General features: G+C 30.6%; 1 protein-coding gene across 1 annotated transcript; it reads right to left on the reverse strand.

The window, feature by feature from the left end:
• Positions 1-10,496: 10,496 nt before the first annotated feature.
• LOC130965438 (uncharacterized) lies at positions 10,497-12,175 on the reverse strand. Its single transcript, XM_057890200.1, has 2 exons — positions 11,319-12,175; positions 10,497-10,950 (listed from the first exon to the last, which is right to left on the reverse strand). Exons 1-2 carry the CDS (start codon positions 12,173-12,175, stop codon positions 10,497-10,499), a joined length of 1,311 nt encoding a protein of 436 aa, XP_057746183.1.
• Positions 12,176-13,736: the final 1,561 nt, after the last annotated feature.

Raw genomic sequence — 13,736 nt, forward strand, 5'->3', positions numbered from 1 at the left:
ATTTTTTCACTCAGAAAAATTCATTAAATTCAAATTTTGCCTTTTTATTTTCAAAATATCATTTCTATATTTTTGAACCTATTCCAGACAGCTAAATTATTATTTTATTAAAGTGGTTATTTCAGTTCTTACATAACTCCTATGGGATATAGTGCTCGAGAACACTCTTGTGACACAAAAAGATGCGAGTGGGCGGAGACTGTCTCAAACCCCACATCTTAACGTACGCGGAAGACTGCCTCAGCACCTACACCGGTGCCGCAACCTTGACAAGCGAGATTAACCAACTGTCCTTACCAAGCACATAGCGACTTACCAAATATACCATAATATGTCATTCATCTCAGTGATCACTTTTCATATTTAGTAGGTTCATTAAACCTCAATCTTTTATAATTATAAATCATCATTAGCTTTCATTTATCAATTTATAATTAACATAACACTCCACAAATTCACTTTAATTATTCCATCCACAGTACTTCACAAACCTAAGTCACCCTCTCTAGACTCATAACAGAAGTATACTTTTAATTCACTCACTACACTTCCGATCGTTCTAAAGTCTAAACGCTAGTTAGGGGATCTTAAACAAGAGTTACAGAGATTTAGAAGACTAGAGGAATAGTTGAAAATTCAAAAATTTATCTTTTACAAAACAGGGTGGTCAAGCGTACGCATGCCTTCTGCGTACACATGATTTGAAAATTTGGGAATGTTGCGTGCGAACTACATACCTTCCGTATGCGCGAGAATATTGGACAGGAACATCTGTCCGCATTGCATGACACTTCTGTGTACGCATGGGTTCAAAAAAGGCATTGTTGCATATGCATGCCATTTTCGTACACGAGAGTACTGCGCAGAACCATTTACTCGCATACGCATGAATACAGGTTTTTCTAAAAGCTGATAAGTGTAGAAAATTCAGTTTTTTACACAAAACTTCAAATGTGCATATTTTTTCGTAAAAGTTATTTTCCGTCTGTTTTTCGAACGTCATAAACTACATGAATCCAAATTTTATTTAAGACCAACTTCACAAAATTTAAGAGTTCGAGAATCAAATTATAGCTCCTCGAAATTGGTTAAAAATAAATTTTCACCAAATGATACCAAAATCCCCTAATTTCAAAAACTCTCAATCCAATTCAAATTCATCTATACCAATTTCAAATCCTAAATACTTTTACACATTTTCAAGCTCTCATCCATCAATTTTCAACTATCCAACACCTAACAATTCAATTTCAAACTATGTCAATCTGCAATTTAAAATCCAACAAAATTTCACCTATTGAGTACCAAACCCACATTACCATCAATCATCATCACAATCAATAGTTATTATTCATTCTATAGCATCACAACAAAGTTCAATCATATAAACTCACATCTACACTCAACCAAGATACATTCACAATCCCCAATACCAATCAACCATTTATACGATTCACACTTATCTTGGAGCTACTAGCCTAAATTTCACACAACATTACATATTATTTAAAAAAAAAAACTGAAACTATACCTTAGCCAATTTCTCCAAAGTGTCCAAACAAGCCACCAAGCCTCAGCCACAACGTTAGCTCAATTTCAAGTAATTCAATCACCAACTCAAACTCCAATTAACATGAATTTAATCTAGTTTCATTCAATTTACCAAAATCAATACTAGGTTTCAACAATTTCAACAAACTACAAGGGTTTAGAATTTTTTGTTATCTTACCCACTGATATTTGGGATAAAACTCAATAATTAACCAAGTTAGATTACAACCAAACCATCAAAATAATGAAAATCTCAATTTCCCAAAGTTAAAATTTGAATTTGTGCTAGAATAAAGAACTAAAGAAAGGAATTCGAGTTGCTTACTACTTTGTTCAGATAAAAATGAAGAGCTCGATGAGGTGATTGTGTGGCTGCAAACGGCGCACCAATCGAAACTCTGAATCACAAGATATGATCAAAAGAAGAAGAAAATAAATAATAGAAGGGTTTCACTCTTCTTCTCCCTTTTCTCTCACCTGGCTAAATGTTTTTGTTGTGAGTGACCATTGTGCTGAACTTGGCACAATGTTGAGGGGATAGTGAATGAGTCTTGGGCTCAATTATGGTCCAAGTCCGTTTGTTTAGTCCATTGGTCCAACTTTAGACTAAAATATTTAAAATTGGTGTTTTAATTCGTATCCTAAATAAATTTTATCTCTCAACTATAAATTTTTATTTCTTAACTTTATTTACTCATAATTTAATTTTTCTTATTCACCGTGCCAGACAAATTAAGTCGGTCACGTCGTTTCGCGAGTAATTAGATAATTAGATTTTTACGTTAATTTTTTTTCTTCTTTAAATTTTTTAATTTAATATTTTTATCATTTTCAACCTATTATGGATAATTAATTTTTTTTATTTTAACTAAACGGTTAATTAATTTTTCGATTCATATAATTCTCATTTTAATTATTTACGATTTTGCTATGTCTATACTAAACTTAATTATCAAAGTCAGTCACTATTATAAAATATATGTTAAAATATAAATGCAACTTAATTAGAAGTATGTGAATAAGAAATATGTGAATAATTAAGATAAGTATTTTATTTTCTTAATAAATAATAGTCTAGATTCAACTTAATAAATTGTATGTGATTAGAAGTTTATTTTACAAAAAAATTGTGAATAATCTCCATTCGATTGTGTATAATATTAATAAATATGAAATTAGTTAAGATGATAATACTCTAATTATTAATATGTCGTGTGTTCAAATCTTATAAATAATAAAAAGTTTTTTTTTATTAGATATACGTGATAAAGGATATTTTAGGAACACAAATTTAATTTGTACACTAAATTCTTTTCTAATTTTTATATATACAAAAAAATCTTTTAACCAATTTTTTAACAAATTAACCAATTTTATAATAAAAAATATTTAAAATTAAATAAGAAAACATAAAAAATTAAAAAATATTTAAAACCAAACAAGAGAAAACCACCAAAACTTAAACAAAAAAAATATCCAACATCATTAAAAAAAATCATCCAAAAGGCTCACAAATAGGAATAGCTATAAATAAATTTTCTTAAAAACTACAATAGCATTTTGTTAAAAGTGATAAGTGTTAAAAAATATTAGAATCAATTAGCATTCATTAAAATTATTTAATATATCTGAATATTTATTATAAAATATTATTTTTTATTATTTCAATTCTTTTAACACCTATAAATATTCGTTTATATTGTATCATTCTACATAACTTGAAATACACAAATCTTTTCTCTATTGCTCTCTTACCCTTTTTAATATGGTATCAGAGCCATAATATCCTCCTTGAAGAGGATATGTTGTTTTTCGTCTGGTGAAATCACCATATTTTTTACACTTATTCTCTATGTCATTTTTCCTTGTCTTTTGTCACTCTTTTGATGCTTTTCACCTTATACCGATTATTAGTCTATCTTCTTTGTCTTGTGTTTTTCCGAGTCTAATGAATCAAACATCACTGTCATTCGCTGCTTATCTATTCTCATGAAGAAACCATATATTTTTCGTCACCTTCTGACAGTTCGTTATCCTCTGACATTTTACCATCACTTTGCAGTTTGCCACTTTTTTGGCAGTTTCGTCTGCCCTTTTTTTGCGGCCGTTTCGTATGTGCTTTCTTGCGGCAGTTTTATCTGCGCTTCCCTTGCGGCAGTTTTATCTGCTTTTTTCTTGCAGTACGTAGTTTCGTCTGCGCTTTCTTTCGGTAGTTTCATTTGTACTTTTTCTAGTAGTTTCATCTGCGCTTCCTTTCGACATTTCTATCTGCACCAGTTTATGTATTTTTTTTCTTTATTTCGTTGTTTTAAATAAATTTCAAACTCAAATTGTCACCTGAGGAGGGTGTTAGAATATATTAGAATCAATTTGCATTCATTAGAAATATTTAATATATTTGAATATTTATTATAAAATATTATGTCTTTATTATTTCAATTTTTTTAACACCTATCAATACCTGTTTATATTGTATTATTTCATACAACTTGGATATACACAAATATTTTTTCTACTACTATCTCTTACCTTTCTAACAATAAGATTGAAATAAGTATGACATTTTTCAAACTAAATTTTAATGAGATATACATGAAAATATAAATGAGTATATCCTGTAAATGTCTTGATTTATTTTAAAATTAAATACACTAAAGTTAATTATAGCTATTTAACGGCATGTTCATGCATTTAAGTATGACATTTTTCAAACTAAATTTCAATGAGATATACATGAAAATATAAATGAGTATATCCTGTAAATGTCTTGACTTATTTTAAAATTAAATACACTAAAATTAATTATAGCTATTTAACGACATGTTCATGCATTTAATTTTTAACGTCAGTTGTCTATAATATAAATAAGTTGTATATATCATGTTAAATAATGCTGTATATCTTTTTAGACAATAACAATTTAGTGGAAGTTGAGATAGTAAATTTGTATTATTATTATATTATTGTTAAAGAATTATGTTATTTGAATTTATAAGAAAATATAATATAGATATTTTTTAATAATTTGGTTCTTATTTCTATTTTAACAAATTTAGTTATTCTTGTTCCACTAAATAGGTAAATTATATTTTAATTACAAATTTAAGTGTATTTTAGTATCAGTATTTTTCTTTTGAAATAACTCTAAATTTATTTCAACTATTATTTTTCTTCAATGATATTTTTGTTCTATCTCATCTAAGTCATTACAAAAAAAGGCCTATGGTCACAGTCATAACTAGTAAAAAGGGTAACCATAAATTTATAGTCACAATTTTGGACCTATGATCACGGTTTTTTATCGTGGCCTATTCTATCATGGTCATAGGTCTATAGTCACGATTTTTTTTATCTATGGTCACGGTTATAATTTTCAAATTCTGGCACTTTAGGCCACATTTTTTCACTGTGACCATAGCCTCTATGGTTACCCCTCTTTAAAACCGTGACCATAGCCTCTACGGTTTTCACTAGTGAAGTATGACTACTCATACTTTGTTAATTACTAGAATCACTCTAGAAAGGAGAATTGAAAATTATAATTTAAATTTTTTATAAAGTTTCAAATCTTGCAAAATTATTTTTTTTTGGGTATTTATTTTATTTGTGATCCCACAATTAAAATATTTTTGGGTGATAGAAAGTTGATCGTTCTTTCAGAATATTGAATTCGAAAAAAAGTTAATTAATAAATTATCCTAAAATTAAACTCAACACCTCAAGAACAAATGCCAGTTGGTATATCACTCAAGAAAATTATCTCATTTTTATGTGAGATATTATATATTAGTACTATGAGCGAAAAGTTTAAGTATTTGAAGCTAGTCTCATTAATTACCTGAAAGTAAATTGATTAAATGGGTAATATGGAGATATAAATTAAAGTATGCTTTATTGTAAAATCGTTCCATTTAAAAGTGAAGCATTGAATACAAAGAGACTTTTCTTTCAGTTTTACAAAAAGATTTATTTAGGACTATTGTAACATTCTAATTAGCCTAAACTTTATCTCGCATCGTAAAGCAAAGGTTAATCAAATGTTACAAAAGTTCTAAAGCTAATACATATAATATATAGAAGAAATAGTATAATCTAGAAGCTCGATGAAGGATATAGTTTCAAAAACAGGATTTAAAAAGCGCAAAACGTACTGTCGAAGCTACTAACTTAAGGCACAAGAAACAGAGGTGATATAACAAAAGATAATAGTATGATATCATAAGAAACTAGCCACGACTCGCAGAGTTTGAGCCGGCTAGCCATATACAGACCATACATGAAACCAGACAGTAAAAACAGCTTATACAAGTTTTGTTCTCTCAAATACAAGCCTCTAGGCAAAACAAAATACAAAAGTGAGAGACATATAAATAATAAATTAAAAAGATTCAAAAGATATCCGGATCCTCCGCTTCTATCACCAACCAAACAACTCACTGAGGTGGGTTGCGACCTGCATCTAAAAAATACAACAGAAAATATGGTATAAGAATCGGAGGTTCTCAGTATGGTAACAGTGTCCAGTGATGTAGGATATAAGACCCCGGGACGCCAAAGGCAATCCTAGACTCCATATCCATCGCAAGAATTCAACTTAAAGCATTCTAAAACAATAAGAATAATTATATAAATCTTAACATAACTAATCAGGGTACTATATCTTAGGGAATTTTCTAATCTAGTCAAACACCACTGTCCCACAGTCTTCACCACCCGATCCTCCATGCGATCTCATCGCCACCGCCTTCTGAACCTCCTCAATCCCAGTAGAAAGCATAAGTAATTACAATGCAAGTAAGACACAGGTAGGAGCATATAAGGCAAGTAATTCAAATAGCAGATAGATATGTTATACAATTAGGCAAACAATTACAAGTCGACAAAGTAAACAAATAGATAGAAAATTCACAAGATGAATTATAGCCCTATTGGCTGTAATATCACATTGTCGGTTCAACTGCCAACCCGACACATCTCCATGGAGATGTCGCCCTTCGGAATCATCATATGGGAACCCCCAAGATATAGTGCTCGGATCACTGTCCATGATTTCGCACCTGCACGCTCTATTGATCCGAAGGGATGCGAGCGGGATACTCTTGCCTCAGACCTCACATCTCAATGTAAGTGGGATTTAACCACCGTCCTTACGCTGCCGCCGCTACCTCGACAGGCGGGATCCAACCGCCGTCCCTGCCGGGCGCATAGCGTCTCATAATCTCAATATAAAACAGTAGTGCAATGATTTTTCAGAAAATAATTTTTAATACATCAGTGATGCCTCATCACACATTCGAGCCCTCGGCTCATCTTAACCACTTTCAATTCACATTTTTGTTTCAAATTCAACAGTTCCTCAATTCTCATCACATACATCAACCATTCATCACATACCATCATACTATCCTCAGTATGCCAGAAACCTAGACCTCCATTTTCTAATTTTTCCCAATTAATCTCATTTAAAACCCTTAAAATCTTTCCCATGTTTTAAATGTCCAAAAATAAGCCCAAGAGTCCTAAAATGGTGTTATAGAAGCTTACAACCTTGTTAGGAAGGTAGAATAGTTGAAAATAAAGGAAATTTTGAGAAAAAGGGCGTGTGCGTACGCGCAGGGGTGTGCGCGCGCACGCTCTAAAGAATTTTAAAACATGTGCGTACACATAGGGGTATGCGTATGCACAGGTGGTAAAATTTACAATGCCTGTTCACTCGCACGAGCTGTGCCAGTGCCCCTAATAGACTGGCCTTCCCAACGTGTGCGTGTGCACAGGGCTGTGCGTACGCACAGGTTGCAATTTCTCATTGGTGTGCGCATGCACACAGCTGTGCTTGCGCATATCAGAAATTCCAAAATTCTGCAACCTTGCAGAATTTCAAATTCTCAACACCAACTTTGAATGATCATAACTTCCTCTACAAAATTCCAACTTTTGAAAACTTTATACCGAGGCAAAAGTTATGACCAGACAAAGTTCACCAAAAACCAACTTTTTCCCAAAATCACAATTTCCTCAATTCCTTTGTAAAACACAACCAAAACCAAACCAAACCATTCCAAACTCCAATTCTCATCAAAATCAACACTCTATGTCATATTACACAAATCTTACTACATTTTTCTTCACCTTTTCTCATCCTCAACCTCAACATCAATATATCACATATATCAAACCTCATTAACATTTTCAACTACAACACCAATTCATCAACATCAATATCACATATACCAACACAGTTCACTTCTCAACTTCACAAATCATTCATCCTCATCATATCACTATCAATCCTCATAATCAAACTCAACAATCATCAATTCATCATAAATCATCATATATCATCATTTAACAACTCAACAACCATTTAAATTCCAAACCTATCCTATGAGTCACTAGCCTAAGTATCCATGAATATTATATACTACATAGAGAAAATCGAAACCATACCTTGGCTGATTTTCAGTATGTCCAAAACTCAAAATTGAGCACCAAATGAGCTTTCAACTAAAATCCAACCACCAATGTAACTCCAACAAGCACCAACAAGCTCCAAACTCACAATAATCAAGTTATATACATATAAATCACCATAAATCAACCTAGGGCTCAACATAAACCAAAATATCATAAGAGTTCAAAGTCTCTTACCTTGTTCAACAATTTTGGTAGACAAAACCCAATACTAAGCAGGGGTTAGAGTGAACCTAAACATCTAAAATCACAAAATCTCACTTAATCAAAACCCTAGAATTTTTGAAATTTTGAGGAGAAGAACTGAGAGGTATTCGAGCTTTCCTTACCAGTTTCTTTTATGGATTTTGTAGAGCTCTTCACAAGGAACGCGTAACCACAAATGGTGCGGCGATCAGAGCTCTATACCTCAAGATATGAGCTTGAGAAGGTGATGATGAATAGTGCTCAAGGGTTCTCTTCTTCCCCTTCTCTCTCAGCTGGGTGTGTGTGTGTTTGAGTGTGGTTGGTGTGGATTGGTTCATTAAATGAACCTTATATATGTTGGGCTTGGGCCCAACTTAGGCCCGGTCCAACCCGTTAGCATTTTTAGCCCGTTTTGGGCCAAACCTTTAAAATTAACGCCCAGTTTTCTATTTCTAATATTTTTCTAAGGTTTTTGACTGTTTTTTCTTTTTCACACGTAGCACCAAGCATACTTGAACCGGTTCAACCGGTTCAATTGTCGGTTCGCAATTTTTCACAGTTTTTCGCAGAAAATACATTTTCTGTCAGAAAGACCTACTGAGTCCAAAAATTACTTTTAGATTCTCAAATTCTCACTCTAACTTTTCGGGATCTAACTTGAGCAATATAATCACTTAATTAACCGGTTGATTAGTTACAGTTCTTACAACTATAATGATATTGATGATGATATATTAGATCTTGAGCTACAATATATAAATATAAGGAATTATTTCTTAATAGCAATGTTGACGAGACCATTAATATGAGATATATGGACACATGAATTTTAATTACATATGTTGTTTAATTTATTTTCAATATATATTTATATTCTAAGATGTATTTCATGTTATAGATACTAATTTTGATGACTAATTTTAGAGTATACTTAGTATAATTTGTATAAAAAAATATTATATTAGCTGAACCATAAATTCTAAACTCTAATATGGTATTAAAATAAAATTTTGGGTCAAAATTCTAATATTAATAAAAAAGTGTTGACTCTAATATTTTTTATTAAAAATTCAATGATAATTAATCCTTTATTTTATTACTTTATACTTTTGTTTATTTTAGACGATATTTTTTTAAAGTATTTATCTAACTTGTGTTTTAAAAACACATGTTAAGATTATTATTAGCATATAGAATTTTTTAAATTTTTTATTTTAATAAATAAATAAATAATATATTAAAAATTTAAACTTTGTATTTTTTATACAAATTTTTTTAATTAACAATATTAAAATATATCTTTAAGACACAAATTAACTAAATATATTTTTCAAATTTATAACTTTTATCATGTATAAGTCTTACAACATTAATTTAAGAATATTTAGATTCTCACTTTCTTATTTTACTGATTTTTCTCGATTTAAAAGAATTTTATTCATTATATATATATATATATATATATATATATATATATATTAATCCAATTTTTTTCTTTCGATTTATTATTGTTACATATTTTCATTTATTAATAAGCTTTTCTATAATAAAAGAATAATATATATATTGTGTTAAAATTGATTGATAATAAAAATTAGAAAAAGTAAAAAGAAATTTTTTTTATATTAATGGTTAAATTCGTTCTTAAAAAATTATTCGTTTTTTAAATTAGTTCCTAAAAGATTTTTTTAATCAAATTCATCATTCAAAAATTTTAAATTAATTTCGTTAGTTCTTTTGTCATTTTCTTTGTTAACGGTGCCAAAATTTGTTAATGTGATACTACAGCACACACACAGAGAAATATATGAGGCATTGGAAGGAGAATATGAGGCATTAGAATCCGTCAATTTGGGATTGATTTGATCTAATTTCATAAACTTATCATGTTAGCCGCCAAGTAGAACTATTAGATATGTATTATGAAGTCATTTAATGTGTTATATCAACAAATTTTGATATCGTTAGCAATAAAAGTGATAGAAGAACTAAAATAACTAACTTAAAATCTTTGAAAACAAATTTGATTTCAAAAAAAAAAGAATTTTTGAGAACTAATTTAAAAAATAAATAATTTTTTGAAGAGTAATTTAACCATTTACTCTAACTTTTCTGATGCATATTTTCTGTATATCATTCCAAAAAAAAAGGTCAACTCTTTTAAGTATCTATTTCTTTTGTTTTCCATACCTACAGCACACACATGCAATAAGACAATTCTCTTAATGTAAAATTTACAATAAACAAGATATCCAATTATCCATTGTTGTTGTGCTTCTTTTGAGTTTCTAACCCCACCATTGATGTACAGCTACACCTTTATCCCTCAAGTTTCCATAGAGTGCCAAACACTCCCAATAAGCCCTACGACTTCTATTATTCTCTTGTTTTTTATGTGGCCTGCACTCCAAGAAAAGCTCATCTACCAGCCCAATAGTATCTCTTTTTATCAACTCTTCCACCACTTCTGCCTCTGCCTTCATCACCACGAATTCTTCATCCTTCACATTCTTCCGCATCCAATCTGACATTCCTATTTGTGGCACCTCTTTCGTTGACGCCTCTTCTGCTGTAATTATTTTGATATTTATGTTGTACATTTCGAAGTTCTTGTTTCTTGTTGGATAATTCTTCTTAAACCAATCACTTTTTCTTTCTCCTTTTTTCTCCGCCAATCCCACATCAATGAAAACTCTACGAGGATAACTCTCCAAGGAATCACCCATCAAATCTGGAAGATATCTGTTAAATATTTATGAAATTAGTGCAAACTGCATGCATTCCCTATGATAGGTATATACATTCTAATAATTAGCTAGACAATGAATTTAAGGTAAAAGAAAGTAGTAAAGATTTCATTTTTTTCTTGTTTTCAATTTTATAAAAGAATAAATTTTATTGAAGCACATTTAAATTTTAAAAATTATTATTATTATAAAACAATTTTTTTTAAATGACAAAATAACTAATTCATCTTACATTATTATTGAAATTATTAAACCATTTAAAAGTAATAAAAATATATTTTAAGAATTAAAGTGATCAGATCAATCTAAAATTTTTAAATTTATAAAAATATTTAAAAAATAATAAATAAGTGTTTTACTTACTTGACGCGTCTCAAATATTGTCTTGATTTTCCCGACGAGGCTCTTGGAGGCTCTAACAAGACATCTTCAAGGTTTCGCAGTGCAGCTTTCTTTGCGTCAGAGGAGTAGCCGAAAAGCTTTCTAGGCGCAGCCACCATTAGCGGTGGCTGATCATGATGATCAAGTTCTTCCTTTTTTATCATGGCCACAGCAATGAGATTCAAGCGCCTCAGATAAACCATCTTGTAGTTGGAAGGCTTATAAAGTTTCGCCGAGGGGTTATCGCGGGCCAGAAAGGCGACAACCCCATCAACTTTCAGTGTCCTGTCGATGAACTTTGAAGCCGCCGGGAAATCTGTGGTGAAAACAAAGTCCACACTGTTGTCGATTACGTTCTTCTGCTTCTCCAAATCACTCAACAAAACAAGTTCCATGTTGTAATCAGAAACAATGCTAGGCCCTATTCCTGGGTCCGCATTGCTATCATTGGTCATGAAAATTGCATTGCGCTGGGTAGGTTTCTTGAGCCCTTCATTTGTAAGGTCATGGAAAAGAACACCCAATAGCTGCTCTATGTTGACCGAATCGTAGCTAACTTGCTGCTTATCAATAGATTCGGTAAGCAGATCCTTCTGTTCAGTTTCTTTATAAGAGATTTTCTCAAATGTGAAGTAAGACGATCTCATGATGCTATTCAAGGTGGCAAATGCGAATATCATGAGGAACAAACAAAAAACAATCTTCATGAACTTGGAACTTGGGATGAGCCTATTGATAAAGTAACGTGGGCTTTTAGGCAAATGCTTGATAATGCTTTTCTTGAAGTTGACATAGTGTTTTGATTTCAATGCAATGCCACCGATGAGTTCGAACGCCATATTTATGATATGACGATTGAGACAATTAATAGATAGAATAAATGAATAGAATAATGTTTAAGACGACAAAGGTATAAGAACAAGTATAATTAAAAAACAGAATATTTTGAGAAAGAGAGTGGAGGAGCTAGTCACAAGAAAATTTGGGTTCTAGCGAGTGCAGAATCTAGCAGCGGTATGGTTTCCACCAACAAGTAAGAGACGGTTGATCTGCAAGGTAGACCACATTCTAATCAATTCTCTCATTCGCTGTATCTCCATTATTTTTTTTACCAAGATCGATGACTAGCGCCAATTTATTAACATCATCTCATGAATCTGTGATTATGATGATTTTTGTGACAACATAATCTTATTTTGTTGTCTTTTTATCATCTAATCACAGATGCATGAATGACAAGAGAGCAGATCAGAGCAGTTTTTGTGATCTCTCTTCTCTCTCTTTTGTCTAACTCTCTATGTAATTATTTGATTTATTATTTTGTGAAGGGTGTGAGTTTTGGTGGAATGAAGAGGGAGAGGTTATATAGATCCACTAGGCTTATTATAGGAGGGTAGGAAAAAAAGTATGAGAGGAATTCGTGACAACAGATTATTAAAAGAGCCTAAATTTGCAAGTTGTGGGAGAAAAACACGGTTGAAGCAACGACAATGATGTTGCTCCATTCACTAATTTGTTAATTCATTATTTAATGAATTTAATTCTTTTTTTATTTTGATTTTATCTCCTATAGTTTATCAATTTTGATTTTATTTTAATACCATTTTGCTCCATCATATTGTTATGCATGTAAAAGATCAAAGTGTCTTGAAAGTGTTAATGCCCGCCCATCATGAGCATCAGGAAACTGTACTGTTCTCTGAAGTTGGGCTTCCTAAAACTCACCAATACAATTAGGGCTGGAAGTGAGTTGAACTGAGTCTAGCTAGACCAAGCTCAAACTCGACTCACAAAAATTGAACTTGATTCACAGCTCGACTTATTAATAATCGAACCTATTTCTTAAATTCAAACTCAGCTTACCGAAAATTCACGAGTTAGCTCGAACTCACAAGATGACTCAAATAATAGAAACATAAATACATAATCTATAATTCTATATCAATAAATTATAACTTATATATTTTAAAAAATATTTAAAACGATCAATTTTATATATTGTTATCTAAGAATAAATTATAAATTTTTTATTTATGTCATACAACAAAATTATATGTAAAAAATAAATATAAAATTTTAAATGATTAAGATTATTAATATATATAATTATATAGTACTATTTTATATGTATATATATAATATTAAAAATATAGATTAAATGTATATAAGATATGTGTATTAATATATATATATATATATATATATATATATATATATATATATATATATATATATATATATATATATATAGCTGAATTTATCCAAGCTCAAGCTCAGCTTATTTAATTTATGAGCTCAATTCTAATCTTAAACTTGGCTCATTAACTTACGAGTTTAGCTTATCGAACTATTAATAAGTGGAGCTTGAACTAGCTCATGAGGTGACTTGACTCACTTCCA

The sequence above is a fragment of the Arachis stenosperma genome, chromosome 3 (genome assembly GCF_014773155.1).
Source record: "Arachis stenosperma cultivar V10309 chromosome 3, arast.V10309.gnm1.PFL2, whole genome shotgun sequence".
Classification (NCBI taxonomy): domain Eukaryota; kingdom Viridiplantae; phylum Streptophyta; class Magnoliopsida; order Fabales; family Fabaceae; genus Arachis; species Arachis stenosperma.